General features: G+C 35.0%; 1 protein-coding gene across 1 annotated transcript in view; it reads right to left on the bottom strand.

Annotated features, from left to right (window-relative positions):
- The window catches only part of SCLT1 (sodium channel and clathrin linker 1), a 240923-nt gene that overhangs the window by 70299 nt on the left and 147241 nt on the right, over positions 1-23383 (bottom strand). Inside the window, exons 14-18 of the mRNA XM_055405199.2 lie at positions 21393-21464; positions 17239-17313; positions 15231-15376; positions 7414-7606; positions 1393-1589 (exon numbers count right to left, since the gene is read on the bottom strand). Of these exons, the coding sequence (XP_055261174.2) occupies positions 1393-1589; positions 7414-7606; positions 15231-15376; positions 17239-17313; positions 21393-21464 (683 nt within the window). The remainder of the gene's footprint in view (positions 1-1392; positions 1590-7413; positions 7607-15230; positions 15377-17238; positions 17314-21392; positions 21465-23383) is intronic.

Below are 23383 nucleotides of genomic sequence, written 5' to 3'. Positions count from 1 at the left end.
ACTATGGTTATTGGTGGGGAGAGAGAAGTGGGGAGGGTTAGTATAGGGGTAGTGGATTAGGCTGTACAAACTACTAGGTATAAAATAAGCAAAAGCATATATTGTGCAACACAGGGCATATACCGAATATTTTACAGTAACTATAAATTAAAATGTTGTGAATTGTATACCTATAACATATTGTATACATATTGTATACCTATAACATATAATATCATACAGCAACTATACTTCAATAAAAAGAAATAAACTGGCAAAAAAACAAAGCAAACTTTAATGGTTAGGACCATATTGACTATATCCAAGCTGACTAAATTTGAAACCAGGATCTTTTAGTTTGTTAGCTAAGTGACCTTGAACAAGTTCCTTTATGTCACTCAGACTCAGTTTATCCATCTGAAAAAGTAAATATCATCTATTTTCATGTCATTCTTTTTTATTTTTATTTATTTATTTTTTACTATTCTTTCTCTTGTTTGTCTCAGTATTTTTTCTCAGAGTCAGCTAAATTCCAAACTGAATTTTAGAACTTAGTCCTCAGTAGCCTAATTTCCCTATCCAGACTTACTTTCTATACCTTCTAATTCCATGACTTTACAAATTATGTGTATGTTAATCACTCCGACCTTTATAGCTCTTGTTGCAATATCTTTCCTGAACTCCAAACTTATGTATCTAACAAGTTGATATTCAGACTTAGGTATCTTTTAGGTAGCTCACACTTAACATGGCCCAAAGCAAGCTTTTAAAAATGATTTCCAGACGAGATCGGGCGCGTTCAGGGTGGTATGGCCATAGACATAATGATTTCCAGTCCTTCGAAACTTAATTAAAGTTACCATCGTTTTGTACTTGGATTATCACAGTACTGGTTCATCTTCTCTCTTCTTCTACCCTTGACCCTCTCCAGGCTATTCATCATAGAGCAGTCAAAGTGATCTGCTGAACATTTAAGCCTGATCGTATTATTTTGCTCAAAGCCCTTCATAGCTTCCCATTTCATTCATCATAAAAGTTCACGTTCTTCCTGGGCAAACGTCAGCAAATATTTTCTTAAAGGGCCACAGAACAAATATTAGGCTTTGCAGGCCAAACAGATTCTGTTGCAACTATGGAACATTACTAAGCTATATCTGTACATGAATAGTATTAAGATTCTAAACTGCCATGTCCAACAAAAATCATTGTATTTCCTGGGATATGCATAAAATTTATAAAACAAACAATATTAGTTTGATCTATAATTGTCAACATTTTTCATAGTAATTTAATATTTGCTGTAAAAAATATAAGGTACAGACTTCCATATTTTTACAAAAAGATTATGGCAAGGACATTAAAGGTCAAATAATTTTTCTGTAAAATGTATCAAAGAATTAATAGTGGACTTACTTTAGATTACTGATTCTAATTTCTGCACTTTCAGTGAGTTTCTTCGTTTCTTCTTTCCACCTATTGGCTGCTTTCTGTGTAGTAGCTAAGAGATGCCTCAGTTCAACAGTGGAATTTCGATTACTGTCTTCCATCTCTCTTAATTGAACTTCAAACCCATGTTCCTTTATTGAAAATTCATGCTCCATTGTACTGATCTAAGGAATAAAATGAAAATAATATTTTCTTTTTCTTTTCTGTTATTCTAGGAGACATAGTGATCACCAATAAATACAATCATTTATTGTCTTGTCTGTGGCATAGAAATGTTTGGATGAGAAATCTATATAAAAATTAATTTTACAGTTTGTCTCCATCATAGATGAAGACTTATCCTATGTTATAGTATAAATTTAATGAAACCAGAATTAAGATGGAATACAAATTTTTTAACACTTTCCCCAATACCTTGAAATGACAGTAGGAAAAAAACATACTGCTAATATAAACCTGCTTTCATCATCTATTTTTACTTTTGCTGCCTGAATGGACAATAAATGTTCATGCTCTTAGTAACTGAGAACTGGGTTTAAATTGAAGCCATTTATGTTTTTTAAAACACACAAAAAATGTTTGTTGGTTTATTATAAAGTATACAACTCCAGCAGAGACAGATGGAAGAGAGATACACAGCAAGGTACAGGATGGTAGGGGGAGTGCAGAGCTTCCAAGCCCTCTCCAAGAACGCCATGCTCCCAGCACCCTGATGTGTTCATCAAAAGCTCCTCTGACAGGCTCCTCAAGCTACTTTCAATTTATATACTAAAGTTTAGGTTTTTTCAAAGAGCTTCGTAAAGTTTAAAAAAAAAATTATATACGGGAATTCCTTCACTACCACAGTTACAGTCCCCCCTCCCTCCCAGAAAAGACTAAAATGCTTTTCAGAAAGTTATATGGAAATGTATTCAATTTTTTCTAGGTTATTTATGTTATAGTAAAAAAAAAAAAAAAAACCTTAATGTAGAATGAACATACAAATAAATGCTCTTTGGATACCCTAAACCTTTCTTGAGGTTCAGGGAGAGAATTAACCTTAATGTTCTGAAGTACCCAATGTATGTAATGAACTGTCTGGTTTCATATACATCTAGAATGAAACTATCTATTACCATATTTGAGGCAACTGATAAAATAGTTAAGTAGTTACTAGAACAATTTCTTTGGTATACTCTTAGGCTATCTTTATCTTGTTACACTCAAGAAATATTATAAGGAACACCTATCTTGTGATATTTTAAAGTAATGTGCTTTAAAAATGGTCATAGCTGGAATGGCTTCTGCTGCTGCTAAGTTGCTTCAGTCATGTCCGACTCTGTGCGACCCCATAGACGGGAGCCCATCAGGCTCCCCCGTCCCTGGGATTCTCCAGGCAAGAACGCCGGAGTGGGTTGCCATTTCCTTCTCCAATGTGTGAAAGTGAAAGTGAAGTCGCTCAGTCATGTCCGACCCCCAGCGACCCCATGGACTGCAGCCCACCAGGCTCCTCCATCCATGGGATTTTCTAGGCAATAGTACTGGAGTGGCTTGCCATTGCCTTCTCCGCATACTTTCTAAATCTCTTAAATTTGCATTCTCAAATGGTACACAAGTAGAAGACTGACTTTATAAATACTGGCCCTGGAAAAACTACCTTGGATTTATTAATTTTTTATTGTATTACTCCTGGGCAAGCTTCTTGAGGCTCTGTGACTTCTGCTCTATTTAAAACATTTTAAAATTACTGAATTTTACAAATTTTGAACTGAATATCCTTCCTTGCCTCGATCGCCACTTTCTCTGGAGAAGCCGCAGTTCTGATATCTTAGGGGGAAGTATTTAATTCTACCTCTGTCTCTCTCACACACACCATGTATTAAAAACTGATCTATGCATCTGCACAGTTTTATCACTCTTCCTGCCTAGTTAACTCCCCATTTCTACTTGAAAAATCTAGCTGCAGCTTGACAAGCTTTATTCTAAGGTCCTTCATGATAACCTGCTCTCTACCTAATTCTATGAGACTGTGTTATACTACTATTCCCGTCTCTTTGTTTCTGTCACAATGCATTCTCATTTCTGGATCTCCTTACATGCTCCCTTTGACTAGAATAATCTTTCCCCTCTTGCTTATCTTAGTTATTTCTACTCCACTTCTAGAACTTAGCTAACTTATTGCTCCTATAGGGAAATTCTCTTACTATCTATCTAGAAAAAGCTCTTATAGTGTCCTATGCTTTTCCTAAAGAGCATTTACTTTGCAAAGATACAATTAAAGTTTGCCTGCTGCTGCTACTGCTAAGTCACTTCAGTCGTGTCCGACTCTGTGTGACCCCATAGACGGAAGCCCAGGCTCCCCCATCCCTGGGAACTTCCAGGCAAGAACACTGGAGTGGGTTGCCATTTCCTTCTCCAATGTGTGAAAGTGAAAAGTGAAAGTGAAGTCGCTCAGTTGTGTCCGACCCTTAGCTTACCTCCATGCAAATAAGTTTTTAAGGATGGGGACCATGTCTTTTTCGTTTACTATTATATCTTTAGCGTCTGAATCATGATAAAGGTATCAAAATGCAGTCTTTAAATGAACCCCAGAGTCTTCAGTTGACACAATTCTGACTTAAACTGGACAAGTCTGCAATGATGCAGGATGGATAAGGGCCAAGACAACTCTGTCTTCAAAACAAATGTCTCACTAATGATTCAATTCAGAATGCTGGGTTGGAAAAAAAGATTTATGGTCTCCTTCCCCTCTTCCTTTGTGTCCTTTCTTTGCACAAAACTATTCACTCATGTAGACAGGACTGCTAAAAACTAACCATCTCCTAATTTTATATTTTTATGAGGAGTATTTAGACCACAAAGATAATGTAGATCCTTTGCAGAAAGAAGAAAGGAGTTAGGAAAAGAGAAAACTGGGGCAGAAGGGACAGTTGTGGCTTTAATATCAAATGAAAACTTCATAAAATAAGTTGTTATGGTTCTCAACCAACTGCCCTCTGAATACCCGTTTTGATCTTTCTGGCTCCTAAAGGTCATACACTTTTTCATGGGGGAGAAAAGCAGCAAAGTGTAGCACTAGATTCTTATGTTGTCAAAGAAGGAATCAGCTACAAAGCAATTTATCTGACAGCCCTCCTCCATAAAATAGAATTACAGCTATCTAGTTAAGAGGTCCTGTCCCTTATTTACCAATGATTCTTTTCTTAAGCTACATGCAGACTTGGCATAAAGGGAGCATTTCTGGTAGGAAAACTTCCTTTTTGTTTTTCCAAGAAGCATCAGTTATTATTCTGAATTAAAGATAAGACTAAATGCAGTATCAAGCAGGAGAAATTCATGCATTCTTCTTCCCATTTGCATTCCCTTCTCCCCCATTATAAGAACCCAATCCCCAAAACACAAGTATACTGTAAAATTATGCAAAATACAAAAAAATTAAAAAGACAAATATATGGTCTCTGTAATCTACAACTCAGAGCGATAACTACCTCTAACTTTTATATCATTGTTATTTATGAATTTTAAAATTAAGATTAGAGGATACAGGATTATAACATATATAAATACATATGCACACTTTTCATTTTAAAAAATACTTAGGACATAACAATACAAACACATTATAAATTATTTGGAAACGTGATTTTTAATGATGACTCAATAAAGCGCTTTATAAATGTACCATAATTTAACTGTCTATTTCTAGATAGGTTGTTTTTAATTTATTACAAATAATGTTGTAATGAACTTCCTTAATTATAAGACACTGCAATTATTCTATTATGACTAAATTTTATAGACTCTCAATGTGTACCATTTTACACCTGCAGCTGCACATTCACTCAAACTGACAACTTTGCAGTTAATTAATACAGAGTTTAAACTTTTAAAAAACTTGTTTATTAGCAATTTGTTTTTCTTAGTTTGTGAATTCTGCTCATGTCTCATACATGTTTCCCTATTGGGTTACAATTTTTTTTTTCATATTTTTCAAAGCTCCTTGTATGATCTTTGTCTTCTGTCATATTTATTAAAACTATTTCATCCAGTTATTTCTCTTTAAATTATTTTTAAAGTTGTTTTAAATATTTAAAAACCTTATATATAAATCTATCAATATATTTATTCATTTGCAATTCTCCCATTTTTCAGTTTTTCTGACAAAGTTCTTTCCCATCTATCAGTTAAATATATAACTTCATTTCCTACCAATGCTGCATATGATCACTAATAGTTTTTAGTTATTAATCCATATGAAATTTATAATATGACATTTAAAAATAAGAAAATTTAAGATTTTTTTCAAAGGACACTGTCATTTTTAAATTATGGAAATGTTTCAGTATAGAAACTTTCAAGCATATACACAATAGAAAAACTTTACAATGAATACCTATATGCTTATCACCTAGTTTCCATAATCATTAAATTCACAGCCACTCCTGTTTGATCTATAATTCTACTTACCTTTCTCTGCCAAGATTTACCTCTCCCTCGCTTACAATGACATACTGAACATGAATTTTAAGGGTACAAATCAATTTTTATACATATAGTGACATACGAGCATCACCACCCAGATTTACCTACCTCAGAAACTGGCTCTCTCATGTGCCCTTCTAATCCACCTAAAATGCAACCACTATTCTGATCCCATCTTTATAGGTAATAATGCCTGTTCTTCATTTGCATATAATGAAATTAATAGACTATAAGTTTTTTAATGTCTGGCTTCTTTGTCCAATACTATGTCTGTGAGACTCATCTGCCATTGCTTATAGATGTAGTTCATTCTTTTCATCTATTCCATATATGAACATACCATAATTTATGTCATCTCACATTGATGGACATTTGAATTATTTCCAGTGTTTTGATAAGATTAAAATTTCTGGACTTCCCTGGTGGTCCAGAGGTTAAGAATCTGCCTGACAATGCACGGGAAACAGGTTCGATCCCTGGTCCAGGAAGATTCCACATATCATGGGGCAATTAAGCCTGCGTGCCGCAGCTACTGAGCCTATGCTCCAGAGTGAGAAGCTTGTGAATTGCAACTAGAGAGTAGCCTCCACTCTCCACAACTAGAGAAAGCCCACGCTCAGCCATGAAAACCCAGCACAGCCAAAAAAAAAGATTAAAATTTCTATGAATATTCTTGTACACATATTTTGACACATATTTTGATGAACACAAGCACTCATACCAGCTGGGTATGTAACTAGTGTTTTTAATATTATTATTTGGCATAGTATGTATGTATGTCCAACTTAAAAAGATACTACCAAACGGTGGCTGTACCCATTTATATAATCAAAATAACCTATGAAGGTACTGGATTTTTTACAACTTTGTCAACACTTGATATTGTCAGTTTTTAAAATTTTAGTCATTCTGGTATGCATGCTATAGTACCTCATTATAGTTTTAATTATATTTCCACAGTAAATAGTTGAACATTTTTTTCATACATTCTCTTTTATAGACTAATTCTTTTGTTCATTTTTGGAGACCTGGGTTTGATTCCTGGATTGGGAAGATACCCTGGAGGAGGGCATGACAACCTACTTCAGTAGTCTTGCCTGGAGAATTCCCACGGACAGGGAAGCCTGGCAGGTCCATAGGGTCGCAAAGAATTGGACATGACTGAGCAACCGAGTACAGCACATTTTAGAGGGAAAAGAGGACAGCAATCCATAAAATTATCTAATCTATAGTTTTGCTAGCACTGCTTAAATTGCTTTGGCAGGAATATCAGTGCATTTCATGGTTGGAAAAGCATTTTTTTGTGTGTGGACAGTGAAAGCAATCATTTTCAAGTATGCTTGCCAAGTTCTACAATACAGAAAAGACTGGTTAATGCTCTGCATTATGATTTAGTGCTATCTGATGAGAAGGCAAAAAACTAAAAAAAAAAAAGGTCTTAAAAATGTTTTAATAGGTCTCTGTAAATATTCTCTATATTTCGAATTTCACAGGTACACATTTAATTCCAAGTAGAGTTGAATATACCTTTAATTTAGCTTTTTTTTGAACCTCGAGAGCAATCTTTCTCAAATCCTCAGTCTGTTTCTGTAACTGTTCATTTTCCTGCTGAAGTTTCAACCTTTGTTCACTGACAAATCCACAGTTCTCTCTCTCAGACTCCAATATATTTTGAAGTTTCTGAATCATTTCTTGGCAACGTGATATCTCTTCCGAGGAACTGATTAAAAAAACAAAACAAAACGAACCTTTAAACTTAATGATCTGGAATAGAAGTCAAGAAGTCTGTCCATATTTTATACTGCAGACTTGTTTTCTTTGTTCTGAGTCATTTCTCTTCACTGTAGACTTAAACTGTGCGGTTTCACAATGTTATGTTACACTAACCAAATGTGTTCCATTTAGCGATCTTAACTAATAACAGAAAACTGAATTGCTATCACTCACTAAGGAAGTCAACGTGAAACCTCTCTCCAATTATTACTAACACTGAGAATCACTGTGTAAGGAGGACTTCAAGAGGACAAATGAAAGCTAATATGAGTAAGGTGGACAGGTAATAACCAAAACTCCTTTCATCATCAATCAACTCTATAGAAGACGTTTCTGATTATATAAATATGAATTATAATAAGAGTATAAGCTTATTTTATCACAGTTTAAACAAGTTATATTTCTTGAACTTTCTCAACAATGGATTACTAAGTGACAAGACCTCCAGACATGTATATTGTTGCTAATTTTTACTCCTGTTTTTTAAAATTTCCATCTTTTCAATCCCAGGTAATCAAGTACTATGAACATTCCCTAGCCATTGGGTGTCACAGGAAATATATAAGATCGTTTACTGCCATAATACCTGTAGCTCCTTTTTTCCTGTCTCAAACTTGGCTAATAAAGTTCCTAATGAAATGATGGATCCAGGTAATGATCCTCAAATGATGCTCAAGTCAGAAAGATGTTAAGATCAAAAATAACAACACATTATGTGCCTTCAAACAGGAGTCCAAAATGTTACCATTTATAAACAATTCTTGCAAAAAAGTGAAAGCTGAATCAGATCAAGCCTCTTGATCTAATTTTTAAAAAATGCATGGGACAGGAAACAAGGTAAATGATATGATATATATGCATGTGGGTAGAGAAGACTCTACAACACAAACAACCCAGGTTTTCAACAAATTATTTGTAAGGCAAAAAAAGAGGAAGGAGGAGATTCCTAGAGAATGTATATCTGCATTCCCATACATACAAACCTTTTCTTTATCCTTTCTTCTGTCAACAGGCACTGAGGTTATCCCAAAACCTTGGCTATCATCAAGAATACTGACTACAGTGAATATGGGAATGTAGATATCTCTTTGAGACAATCATTTTGTTGTCTTTGGATCTATACTCTGAAATAGGATTGCTGGATCATACGGTACTTCTACTTTTAATTTTTTGAGGCACCTCCATACTGTTTTCCATTGTGGCTGCACTAATTTACATTCCCACTAACAGCATAGAAGGGTTCCCTATTCTCCACATTCTTGTCAACACTTGTTATCTTTTGTCTTTTTGACAACAGACACCCTAACAGGTATGAGGTGATACCTCACTGTGGGTTTAATTTGCATTCCCCTGATGATAAGTACCTTTTGATATACCTATTGGTCAGCTATGTCTTCTTCTGAGAAAAATCTGATCAGATCCTTTGCCCAATTTTTTTTTTCTTTTCTTTTGCCATTGAGTTGTTCAAGTTTATTATATATTTTGAAAATTAACTCCTTATCAGATGTATTATTTGCAAACATTTTTCCCTATGCCATAGTGTCTCTGTACTCTATTGACTATTTTCTTTGCTCTGTAGGAAGGTCTCAGTTTGATGTAACTTCATTTGAATAGTTTTGCTTTTGTTACCTGTACTTGTGGGGTCATATCCAAAAAAAAAAAAAAAAAAAAATTCACTGCCAAGACTAATGTCAAGAAGCTTTTCCTGTTTGTTTCCTTCTAGCAGTTTCACAATTTCAGAATGCACATTTAAGCCTTTAATACATTATGAGCTGATTTTTGTATATGGTGTGTGGTAAGGGTCCAATTTTTCTTCCACATCTAAATGGCCAGTTTTTCCAGCACCATTTATTGAAGAGATTATCCTTTCCCCATGTGTGTTCTTGACACCCTTGTCGAACATCAGCTGACCACAAATGTATGCATTTATTTCTGTACTCTCTACTCTGTGCCGTAACTATACATTGTTTTATATCAGTATTGTTTTGAGTACCAAAACTTTGTAATATATTTTGAAATTAGGAAGCGTGAGGCATCCAGTTTTTGTTGCTGTTGTTGTTCTTGTTCCAGAATGGTTTGGCAATTTCAAGTCTTAGGAGGGTCAATATGATTTTAGGATTTTTCTCTACTTCTGTGAAAACACCATTGGAATTTGATAGGGATTTTACTGACTTCATAGATGGCTTTGTGTAGTACGGATGTTTTAACATTATTGTTTCATTCAATTTATAAACACACTGTTGTATTTATTTGTGACGGTCAGATTATTTCCTCAGTGTTTTTCGGTTTACAGATTGTTCACTTCCTTGGTTATGAATTCATTCTAAGGAATGTATTCTTTATGGTGCTACTGTAAACAGAATTGCTAATTTTTTTCCATATAGGTTGCTGCTGGTGTATAGAAATGCAACTGATTTTGGAATGCTGGCTCTGCATCCTGAAGCTTTACTGAATTTGTGTATTTGTTCTAATGGCTTTGAGGCTGAGTCTCCAGTTTTCAAAATATAAGATCATATCATCTGTAAAGACAATTTTTACTTCTCTTCCAATTTAGATGTTTTATTATTTTTTTCTTACCTAATTTCTCTGAGACATACAGTACTATGGTGAATATAACTGGCAACACTGGGCACTCCTGTCCTTTTCACGATCTTAAAGCTTTCAGGTTTTCACCACTGGGTATGATGATAGTTGTGTGCTTGTTATAAATGTCCTTTACTATGTAGAGGTACATTCTGTCTACATCTAATTTGTCGAGATTTTTAAACCATGAATGATACTATATTTTGTGAAATGCTTTCTTTATATCTATTGAAATGATCATATGAATTTCATACCTCATTCTTTAATGGAGTGTTTTGTCACATTTATTGATCTGTGTATGTCAAAACATCCTTGCAATCCCAGGTATTAATCCCACTATGATCCTTTTAATACACTCTTAAATTTGGTTTGTTAGTATTTTTTTTTAGGAGTTTTGCATTTACGTTTATCAAGGATATTAGCTTCTTATTTTCTTATAGTATGTTTGTCTTGCTTTGGTATCAGAGTAATGATGGCCTTGTGAAATGAGTTTGGAAATGTTTTCTCTTCTTCAATTTTATGAAAGAGTTTGACATTAAATCTTCTTTAAATGTTTGGAAGAATTCATCAGTGAAGCCATTTGGTTCTGAACTTTTAAAAAATCCAAGGAGGTTTTTGATTATTGATTTATTCTCCTTAATAGTAACTGGTCTGTTCAGATTTTCAATTTTTTATAAGGTTGAATATTTGTAAGAATTTATCAATTTTTTCATGGTTGTCCAACTTGTTAATGTATCTTTGTTCACTGTCGTCTCCTATAGTTCTTTGTATTTGTGTGGTATCAGTGGTAATGTCTCCTCTTTTATTTCTGATTTTTATTTATTGAGTCTTCTCTCTTTATTCTTAGGCTTCCCTGGTAGCGGAGCTGGTAAAGAATCCTCCTGCAATGCAGGAGACCTCGGTTCCACTCCTGGATCGGGAGGATACCATGGAGAAGTGATAGGCTACCCACTGCAGTATTCTTGGGCTTCCCGGGTGGCTCAGTCGGTAAAAAGTCCTGCAATGCAGGAGGAGACCTGGGTTTGATCCCTGAGTTGGGAAGATCCCCTGGAGGAGGGCATGGCAACCCGCTCCAGTATTCTTGCATGGACAAAGGAGCCGAGTGGGCTACAGTCCATGGGGTCACAAAGAGTCAGACACGACTGAGCTACTAAGCACAGCACAGCTCTCTATTTTGTTTCTGCTCTAATCTTTGTCATTTTCCTCATTCTCCTAACTTTGGGCTTAGTTTTTTCTTCTTTTCTAGTATCTTTAGGCATAAAGTTGGGTTGTTTATTGAGATGTTTTTCATAATGTACGCATTTATCACTGTAAACTTTCCTCTAAGAACTGGTTTTACTGCATCCCATACATTTTGTATATTTTGTTTCTGTTTTTGGTTGTCTTGTTTTCTTTTTCCATTTTGATTTCTTCTTTGACCCACAGGTTGTTCAGGAGTGTGTTATTTAATTTCCAGCTGTTCTGTTAATTTTTCAGTTTTCCTCCTGTTATTGTATTTCAGTTTCATATCACTATGGTTGGAAAAGATACCCAATATAATTTTAGTCTTCTTAAATTGGCTAAGATTTATTTTTGTGGCCTGTCATATGACCTATTCTGGAGAATGTTTTGTGTATACTTGAGAAGAATGTGCACTGTGTTGCTTTTGTATAGAAAGTCATTAGGTCTATTTGGTCTTTAGCATTGCTCAAATGTGCTGTTCTCTTATTGATTTTCTGTCTGGATGAAGGTAAGGTACTGAAGTTCCTTAGTATTATTGCTTGCTTTCTATTTCTCCCTTCAGTTCTTTTAATATTTGCTTTACTATACCGAGGTGCTTCGATTTTGAGTGCAAATAGTTTTATGACTTTTCTTTTGACAAATTACCTCCTTTATCATTATAAAATGACTTGGTTCTTGTGACAATTTTTGACTTAAATTCTATTTTGCCTGATATAAGGCATCTCTGATGTTTTTTTGGTTCCACTTGCATGGGCTATCTTTCACCATCTCTTAGCTTTTTGTTTGTGTGTTTCTTCATATTTAAAATCAGCAGAATACAGTTGGAACTTGAGTTTTAATCCACTGAACCTACGTCTTTTGACTGGAGAATCAATCCACTTACATTAAAAGTCATTACTAGTAGATAAGGGTGTAACACTATTGCCATTTGTCAGCTGTTTTCTATTTTGTAGTTCCTTGGTTCCTTCACTCCTATTTTGTTGTCTTCTTGTTGATTTTTGTACTATGCTTTCATTCCTTTATCTTTTGTATACTTATTACACACTTTTTCTTTGTTGATTAGCATGAGGCTTATAGGAAACAGTTTATATTAAGCTGGTAATAATTTGCTTTCAATCACATAAAAATCTCTATAATTTCACTTCTCCCATATTTTTTACTATTGGTGTATAATTTATTTCTTTTTATATAATATATCCATTAACACATTATTGTACCTATTGTTATTTAAAAATGTTTATCTTTTAACTTCTATACTAGAGTTAAAAATTATTTATGTACCACCATTACAGTGTTAGAGTATTCTGAATTTGACTATATATTTACCTTTACCACTAAAAGTTTATACTTTCATATGTTCTTATGTTGCTAATTAGTGTCCTTCCATTTCAACTTGAAAAATTCCCTTCATCATTTCTTGCATAATAAGTCCAGTGGTAATGAACTCCCTCCTGATTTCTGCTTGTCTGGGAAAGTTTTTATCTCTACTTTGTTTCTGATGGACAGCTTTGTGGGATATAGTATTTTTGGTTCACAGTTGTTTTTCAGCACTTGGAATATACTGCGCCACACACTCTCTCTTGGCCTGCAAGATTTCTTCTGAGAAATCCACTGGCAGATTTATGCAGGGGTTTGGGGAGTCCCATGTATGTGATGAGTCCCTTCTCTCTTACTATTTTCAAGTTCTCTTTTTTTGCCTTCTGACATTTTGATTATAATGTGTCAAGTGAAGTTCTTGATTTTCACTCTATTTGTGCTTCTTTGGGCATCATGGATCTGGATGTTCATTACTCTCCCCAGATTTGGGAAGTTTTCTGTTATTTCTTTAAATAAACTTTCTACCCTTTCTCATCTTTGCTCCTTCTAGAATTTTCATAATGTAAATACTGATTCACTCAAGGTGTCCCATAAGTCATGTAAGTTTTCTTCCCTCTTTTTCATTCTTTTTTTTTTTTGTTCCTCTAACTGAATTGATTTCAAGTGACCAATCTTTGAGTTAGCTGATTTTTCTTCAACATGATCAAGTCTGCTGATAAAGTGCTTTATTGAATTTCATTGTATTCTTTAACTCCAGGGTTTGTTTGGTTCTCTCTTTATGGTTTCACTTAGTTGAATTTTTTATTTTGTCCATGTATTGCTTTTTTCTTGATTTCATTTAGTTAACCATCTGTATTCACCAAGCTACCTTAAGACAATTATTTTAAATTTTCTGTCAAGAAGTTCATGGATCCCCATTTGTTTGGGGTTGATTACTAGAGTCTTATTAGTTTGCTTTGGTGGTGTTATGTTTGCTTGGCTCTTTGTTGCCATCTGTGCATTTGAATGAGTAGGCTCCTCTTCCAGTCTTTAGACTGGTTTTGGCAGCTAAAGTCCTTTTCTTGCCTTGTCCCAGAACTGATGGGACTGACTCTGCGTTCTTAGCCAAGTGGAACTGAGACCGTGTCACGTGGCTGTTGCCAGGTCCATGACTGGCAGACCTGTAACCAGGGGTGCAGTCAAATGTTATGCCTACTAGGATTCTAAGGGTGCTCCTATCATGTCACTGGGCTGGTTTATGGGCAGGCCAAACTGCTTCTCAACTGTGGTAGAGTGAAACTAGAGCTGGGTCACAGACTGCTTCAGGGGTCTTAGTCAAGTCTGAGGTTGGTGGTCCTGTAACGTGGGCATCTACAGGCTTGCCTTGGGTGAATTCCTGGCCATGTAAGACTGCCTCAGATTGTGGTAGAACGGGGTTGGATCCATGTAGAGTGGCTTCTGCTGGATCTGCAGTCACGTCAATGATTGGCAGACTTGTTACCAGGGGACAGTCAGGTGCGGCGGGTCTGTTAGTGCTCCTGTCTGGTTACTGGGCTGGTTCCCAGTGGGCAGCATTAGTTCAAGCTGTGGGAGAGTGGAACTGCAGCTGGCTAAACAGGAGTGATCCGGGGGCCACAGTCAGGTCTGAAGTCAGAAGGTCTATTGATGAACAGTACCCAGAAGGGTTCCTTGGGAAGGGGCTAGGTGCAGGATTGGGCAAGCAGGGCTACAGCCAAGTCCACAGGAAGATGGGGTTGCTTTGAGTTCATAGATGACACCACAGTTGGAGGGCCTGCCGCTGGTATGCAGGCTTGCCTCCTCATTTTGGGGCTCCACCAGGGTTTTACAACCTCCTACACGGATCTCAGTGCTCCTGCAAAGGCACTTTTGTCTACGGATGCTTGTTAAATATTTGTTTCTGTGAGAGAAATGGGCTGGGACCTTTTATTCCGCCATATTGCTGATATCACTCCTCTTTATTTTTAAAATATACATTAAACATACCCTATAACAGAGATTGAAATTTCATGCAACTTAAGTAAGTTTTACTATATTAAGTAATACTCTGGATGGGGGTAAGGTAGAGGAATATTCAGAATGGATATGCCAGATTATAAATTTATCATTTTAACAGATAATGTAATAAATAAAAATGATAATTATTGAATATTCAATACCTCTAAGCTGAGTTTGAAAGCAGTAATTATAAACAAGTTGCTGTAAGAGCTTTACAGTCAGTATGAAAAAAAAGATCTTATGAACATCCTATTTAACTGCCAGAAACAAGAAATTTAGAATAAAATGGTTCAGCACTGTATCTCTTCTTTCTGAAGAAATTAGCTTTCAAAAATAATCTTAAAAAAAATTCTGTTCAGTGCTAATACATCAGATATAATTATGAATCCTATAAAAAAATCTAAAAAATCTGTCAAAAATTGTATGAATTCTGAAAATGCAAAAGAATAACTTACTTTATTTCAAGTTGTTTGATTTTATTTTCTGCTGTCTTAAGTCTCAGCTGAAGATCATCTTTTGAACGCTCGGCAACCAGGCATCTTTGGTGCATTTCTTCTAGTTTTCTGTAATCATTTTCATTTATTCTGCCTTCACGGTAAATCTGCAGAAGAGGCTTATATGTATATTACTTTGCAGAAAGAAATTATCTTAAGAAATTACACAGTTTAGCAACTGAAATAAATGATAAGAAATAAAAACTCACGATGTGCTCATCTGTTCTCACCATAACATTAAAATACATCAACAATTAATTTTGGTTGTCTCACATTTTTAAAATAAAATGCTGAAAACTGACATACAAAATAATTGCTTATTTTTAAAAGTTATTCATTGTGCTATTCAAATAGTTTTAATATGTTAGTAAGAAATAGAAAATAGTGGAAATTAAAAAATACTCTAAATGTTACCACTTGGAGATAACCACTTTGATTCTTTGATGAACACTTTCAGGACAATTCTGTATTGCTATATTCAAAAGTACAGACACATGCTTTGGTGCAGTAAGAACTATCTGAAAGTGACTCCAGAATCTCACTCTAGGTTAACCAGACCTTGATTTAGCTGAAATGGAGGTTTCCCCTTCCCCAGCAGAAGTGGTTGTAGCCAAGTTCTGATTCCTATGAGACTAAGCTTCCATCTATGAGGCTATAATATTCCACGAACTGCAAGGTCTCCAGATGTGAGGCAGTTCACATTTTCAGACAAACCCTACACAGAGGTACTCTTCAAATCCAGACTGCTTGGCCAAGTAACCAATGTCTTTTCCCACTGACCAGACTGCTTTGTTACTCCTGCTCTACAAAAGGACAGTATCAGCATGTCAATGCCCTGCTAGTAAAATACATACCTATACTTCAGAACCAGTGGTTATTCATTCTGACTATAGCATACCTATCTGTAGAACAGTGGAAGAGGAGAAAGCTGTGACTTTTCTTTACCTGTTGCCTTTAGTTTCGTAGGTTTTACATTTCTCCAATAAAGCCTATTCCTTAACCTATGCCATGTGATATTAAAAAATTCATCCCAAACCGTGCTGGCAGGTGGCAATCTAAATGGGACCTATTCCTATTCCACAACAGAGGGGAACTCAGAAGGGATCAATCTTGCAGAAGGGGTGACCATGAACAGCCTATCTTGAACATGACATGCATATGTCTTATTTTTCCCCCACAAATGGGATTATATACTATATTCTGCTTTGTAAATTACTCTCTTACTATCTGATGTTCTCATAATCTTTTTATGTCAATAATATAGATATATCACGTGTTTTGGATGCTATATAGCTCTTATTTGAACTCAAACTCTGACTCTACCATTTTTTTTTTTTTTAAACATTGGACAAGTTACTTCTCTATGAAAGTTCCTAATGCAGCACCTAAAACACAGTATGTGCTGAATCAAATTCAGCACCCTTTTCCCCCACAAGGTCTTTTAAAAGAGTGGAACATTTACTGCTAATTAAAAAAAAGTTATCTAAGTAAGAAGTAAATTTTAAACTATAGACTTCTTACAACATTCTTTCTCAAATGCCACTTGGGCAAATATTCTCTCCAAACTACGAATAAAAGTCTGTACTTTTAAAAGGTAAAAATCATAGCAATTTATAACTTTTTGGTTATATATACCTGCTATGTTTATAGACGGCCTAAACCCAGTAAAAATTGGCAGAAATTTTAAAAAAAGAAAGATAAAATTTAATATTGGGATGTGGTCTAAGCAAGGAATACCGTTACATCATAAAAAAGTTAAAAAAAATGCAGCCACTCTTATAAAGAAATGTATATAGGCAATATCAGTATTCAAATGCAGATTCTGAAAATATTCCAAGCAAATAAAAGAACTCACCAGGAGAATACTTATAATATAGGGGTTGCTAGTAGGTAGTATGATGAAAGCAGACAGTAATGTTGAATATTTGCAGTTGGGTTTAGGTAGTTATTTTTTCCTTTTTCTTTTTACCTTTTCTAGTTCTTCTTCCACTGCTTTTTTCTCCCTGATGGCTCGTTCGATTTGATCTTGTTTTTCAGCACACTCCTATAAATTTAAATCATGTTTTAAATAAACATATTATTTAAACCTTAAGAAAAATGGGGGAAAATGGAAAAGGAAAACAATTTGTTTATAACAGAAATATCACACTTACCCTATCTATATAAGAAGACCATATTCATTATTATTATTTTTTTTTAAAAAGCTCAATCTTCAAAAGCTACCTATTTCAGGATTTCAGAAATCAAGTCTGGTACAGAAAGCCAGGGAGTTCTAGGTAAACATACCAGATGGAATACAGAGGTTGATGGATTCCAGGGAGAAATAAATGAAACCCCTTTCTCATATTACAGTTTTCCTTTTCATATACTCTTATCACATATTTTAAAAAGCTAACAGAACTAGCCTGGCACACCACCACAGAGATGACCTCTGGACTAAAACGTGCATGGATATATAAATTCCAGAATGGTTAATTTTCTTTTGCAAAACTTGTAAACAGCAAACTGATAAGGTAAAACATTTTATTAACATGAACAGAAAACATTTCTGGCTTGAAAGTTTGTTCTTTTTAAATTTTTAATTGGAGGATAACTGCTTTATGATATTGTATTGGTTTTTGCCACACAATTAACAGGAATCAGCCATAAGTATACATGTGTCCCCTTCTTTCCACACTTCCAGGTGGTCACAGAGTACCAGGTTACTGGCTTGAAAGATTTTAATCAGTAAAATCAAACAAGCTAATCAATAGTCAATACAGCTTAAAGTTTTGCAAATGAGACTGAAACTAAGAACAATCATTCTAACAACTGGCTCTTCACAGCTATTCTCTATTTTTGAGAATGGGTATGGTTATTTTCTACCATTATGCTATGAATGAACCTGCTTTGCTGACAACACACTGCTAATACTCTATCTTTATCATAATTATATTTTATAGAAGTACAACATACACTGCTATACTTAAAATGGATAACCAACAAGGACCTACTGTATAGCACATGGAACTCTGCTCACTGTTATGTAACAGCCTAGATGGGAGGGGAGTTTGGGAGAGAATGGATACAAGTATATTATGGCTGAGTCCTTTTGCTGTTCACCTGAAACTATAATACAAAGTAAAAAGCTTAAAAAATGTTTTTAAAGCTTCTAAAATAAATCAGATAATTAATCTAAATTTATCTTTTATTAAGAGAGAACTTACTATGTAAGATACATTCATGTAGTAAGTTGCTAATCTATGAAAAGGTAGTATTGTGGTACGAAATTTGGGATTTCTCCTATGTTCATATCTATCTGCAACGTTACTGTAATCATTGATTAGCTCTAGTAGTTTTCTGGTAGAGTCTCTAGGGTTTTCTGTGTAGAGGATCATGTCATCAGCGAACAGTGAAAGTTTTACTTCTTCTTTTCCAATTTGTATTCCTTTTATGTCTTTTTCTGCTCTCATTGCTGTGGCCAAAACTTCCAGAACTATGTTGAATAGTAGTGGTGAGAGTGGGCACCCTTGTCTTGTTCCTGACTTTAGGGGAAATGCTTTCAGTTTTTCACCATTGAGGATAATGTTTGCTGTGGGTTTGTCATATATAGCTTTTATTATGTTGAGGTATGTCCCTTCTATTCCCACTTTCTGGAGGGTTTTTATCATAAATGGATGTTGAATTTTGTCAAAGGCTTTCTCTGCATCTATTGAGATAATCATATGATTTTTATTTTTCAGTTTGTTAATGTGGTGTATTACGTTGATTGATTTGCGGATATTGAAGAATCTTTGCATTCCTGGGATAAAGCCCACTTGGTCATGATGTATGATCTTCTTAATATGTTGTTGGATTCTGATTGCTAGAATTTTGTTAAGGATTTTTGCATCTATGTTCATCAGTGATATTGGCCTGTAGTTTTCTTTTTTTGTGGGGTCATGAAAAAATGCTCAACATCCCTCATAATCAGAGAGATGCAAATCAAAACCACAATGAGATACCATTTCACACCTGTCAGAATGGCTGCTATCCAAAAGTCTACATGCAATAAATGCTGGAGAGGATGTGGAGAGAAAGGAACCCTCTTACACTGTTGGTGGGAATGCAAACTAGTACAGCCACTATGGAGAACAGTGTGGAGATTCCTCAAAAAACTGGAAATAGAACTGCCATATGATCCAGCAATCGCACTCCTGGGCATACACACTGAGGAAACCAGAATTGAAAGAGACACATGTACTCCAATGTTCACTGCAGCACTGTTTATAATAGCCAGGACATGGAAGCAACCTAGATGTCCATCTGCAGATGAATGGATAAGAAAGCTTTGGTACATATACACAATGGAGTATTATTCAGCCATTAAAAAGAATGCATTTGAATCAGTTCTAATGAGGTGGATGAAACTGGAGCCTATTATACAGAGTGAAGTAAGCCAGAAAGAAAAACACCAATACAGCATACTAACGCATATATATGGAATTTAGAAAGATGCAAATGATAACCCTGTATACGAGACAGCAAAAGAGACACAGATGTATAGATCAGTCTTTGGGACTCTGTGGGAGAGGGTGAGGGTGGGATGATTTGGGAGAATGGCATTGAAACATGTATGTTGTCATATGTGAAATGAATCACTAGTTCAGGATCAATGCATATTATAGGATGCTTGGGGCTGGCATGCGGGGATGACCCAGAGGGAGGATAAAGGGAAGAGGGAGGGGGGAGGGGGGTTCAGGAGGGGGAACTTATGTAAACCCGGGGCGAATTCATGTCAATGTATGGCAAAACCAACCAATATAATATTGTAAAATAATTTGCCTCCAATAAAAAATTAATTAATTACAAAAAAAAAAATAAAGTAGTTGAACATGTCGTACTTCAAGCACACCTCCAAGGTATGCACTTCAAGCCTACCTCTAAGTGCTTTTTAAATGGTGCATTTAAAAAAACTCCAGTTAGTAGTTTTTTTCACCAAAACAATATGACATCAGATAATATTTAATATCTTTAGAAAAATCCACTTAGTTATGAGTTATGAATGCTTTACTATAAATCCTAAGAAGCATCTCTTATGACACATTGAAATTATAATTCTTTTTTACTCTAAAGTGAGTTTATATAGCTCTGATTGTTACACAGCTATCAATTATTTTTAAAATCTCTGCAGATTACATATAGCATCTATTTCTAAATAGAAAGAAATAATGTTCTTGTCCCTCCAGAGTTTATATCTATTAAATAATTCTAGACTAGAATGTAGAAAAATATGATCATTCTTTTAGAGGTGTTTAAATATCAATTAGTCAGTAACTATTTATTGAAAATATATTGTGCAAAATACTGTATTAAGTAATGGAGAAAATAAAGCATACGAATTTGCTGCTACTGTGAAGTACTTACAAGCTACTTGGAAAGATAAGACTTTCATGGAGAAATACAAAGAAGGGGAGGCAGGGAGCAAGACGGAAGACAAGGAGATAGAAAAGAAGGCAGATATAATTTCTTACACTTATTACAAGACATAATTCATTGATAAATTTTGTAAGAAAGATTAAAAGTGACATAGAGATTCAGAAAAGATGAGTTTGCAGAACTGGAAATGATAATCTTTCTAATCTCTGGAAACTGTTTTACTTTTATGCCTCTGTGAGCAAAGTTATTAAATTCCACTTCATCAAATCTTCGAGTTAAATTTATATATTTAATCCCACCTTGAGTTACACAAGTACTCTTTCCTCTTCCTTCTTTGCCTACTCATCCCCCAGAACTCATTTCTTTTTGAAAGACTGTCTTTCTTCCTTCCCACTGCTAGGTATACTTTATTTTTTCTGACCTCTCAGATGAACCCAGCACACGGCAGGAACTATCCCTGGATGCTTCAGCAGTACCCGGTGCATTCTTTTCCAAAAAAGGTAACCATAGTAAAATGTGATAAATGTCATCCATCTTTCTTATCAGATCATAAGTTCCAAGATTGCAGGTAGTATGTTTATCTTGATTTTTATTCTTTTCCTAGCATCTATCTCAGTCCCTGCATTAATAACTATGTTCTGAATAAATGGATGCTCAATAATGTGATCTTGACCTTTAAAATAAGCAATATTCAGAAGAAAATGTCAACATAGTTTTCTAACATACCATTTGAAGGGCTGAAAGTTCTTCTGTTAGTTGAAAAATCTGTACATTATATTGTTTTCTTGTGTTCATAATCTGTAAAGTAAGATATTTATGAATTAAGTCTACAATAAAAATAATTAACATCTAATAAAAACATGTATAATACTAATTTTGATTAAAAATAAAATTATAATTTTTAAGGCAAAAAGGATAAACACATAATGTACTGAAGAGTCAAGAATTTATCATGACAGTGAAAGTAAATGAACAAGATGATAAATCCTAAAGGACAGTGATTGTTAAATTTCCTGTCTTAAGAATCTTGTATACTATAAAAACAAAGATTTTTGTTTTTACAATGAGCTCTCTTTCTACTAAAATTTACCATATTAGAAAGGAAAACAAAATTTCAAAATATTTACTTATTAATCCCTTATAAGTAAAAGTAACTAAAGTTATCACAGGTTAACATAAAAAAATACTTTAAAAAAAATATTTAGAAAAGTGGTATTATTTTACATTTATGCAAATTTCTTTAATGTCTCTAGCTTAATAGAAGATGGACTCTCACCCTTTTCTAGCAACACAAGAGATGATTCTACATATGGACAACACCAGGTGGTCAATATCAAAATTAGACTGACTATATTCTTTGCAGTTGAAGATGGAGAAGCTCTATATGGTCAGCAAAAGCAAAATGGGAAGCTGACTGTGGCTAAGATCAGGAGCTTTATTGCAAAATTCAGGCTTAAATGGAAGAAAGTAGGAAAAACCACTAGCCATTCAGGTATGACCTAAATAAAATCCCTTATGATTTTATAGTAGACACGATGAATAGATTCAAGGGATTAGATCTCATAGACGAAGTGCCTGAAGAACTATGGATGGAGGTTTGCAACAGTACAGGAGGCAGTGACCAAAACAACCCCAAAGAAAAATTAATGCAAGAAGGCAAAGTGGTTGTATGAGGAGGCTATACAAATAGCTGAGGAAAGAAGAGAAGCAAAAAGCAAGAGAGAAAGATATACCCAACTGAATCCAGAATTCCAGTGAAGAGCAAGGAGAGATAAGAAAGCCTTGTTAAATGAACAATGCAAAGAAATGGAGGAAAACAATAGAATGGGAAAGACTAGAGATCTCTTCAAGAAAATTAGAGATACAAAATGAACATCGTATGTAAGGATGGGCACAATAAAGGACAGAAACAGTAAGGACCTAACAGAAGCAGATTTAGAGATTAAGGAGAGGTGTCAAGAATACACAGAAGAACTATACCAAAAAAGTCTTAATGATCCAGATAACCATGATGGTATGGTCACTCACCTATAGCCAGACATCCTGGAGTGTAAAGTCAAGTGGGCCTTAGGAAGCATTATTATGAACAAAGCTAGTGGAGGTGATGGAATTCCAGCTGAACTATTTCAAATCTAAAAGATGATGTTGTTAAAGCACTGAATTCAATATGTCAGCAAATGGGGAAAACAGCAGTGGCCACAGAACTGGAAAAGGTCAGTTTTCATTGTAATGCCAAAGAATGTTCAAACTAAAGCACGACTGTGCTCCATTCACATGCTAGCAAGGTTACACTCAGAATCTTCAAGCTAGGCTTCAGCAGTACATGAACTGAGAACCTGCAGATGTACAACCTGGGTTTAGAAAAGGCAGAGGAACCAGAGATCAAACTGCCAAAGTCCACTGGATCATAGAGAAGGCCAGCGAATTCTGGAAAAACATGTATTTCTGCTTCACTGACTCTGCTAAAGGCTCTGACTATGGAGAAAAAGTGGAAATAGTGATAGATTTTCCTTTCTTGGGCTCCAAAATCACTGAGGATGGTTGGCTGCAGTCATGAAAGTAAAAGATGCTTGCTCCTTGGAAAGAAAGCCATGACAAACCTAGACAGCATATTAAAAGCAGAGACTTCACTTTGCTAACAAAGAGCCAAAGCTATGGTTTTTCTAGTACTCATGTACAGGTGTGAGAGCTGGACCATAAAGAAGGCTGAACGCTTA

This window comes from Moschus berezovskii, chromosome 19 (assembly GCF_049115385.1).
Source record: "Moschus berezovskii isolate FMDL1 chromosome 19, NW_MosBer_1.0, whole genome shotgun sequence".
Classification (NCBI taxonomy): Eukaryota; Metazoa; Chordata; class Mammalia; order Artiodactyla; family Moschidae; genus Moschus; species Moschus berezovskii.
The sequence above is the reverse complement of the archived record's forward strand: the minus strand, read 5'-3'. Positions and strand labels throughout refer to the sequence as shown.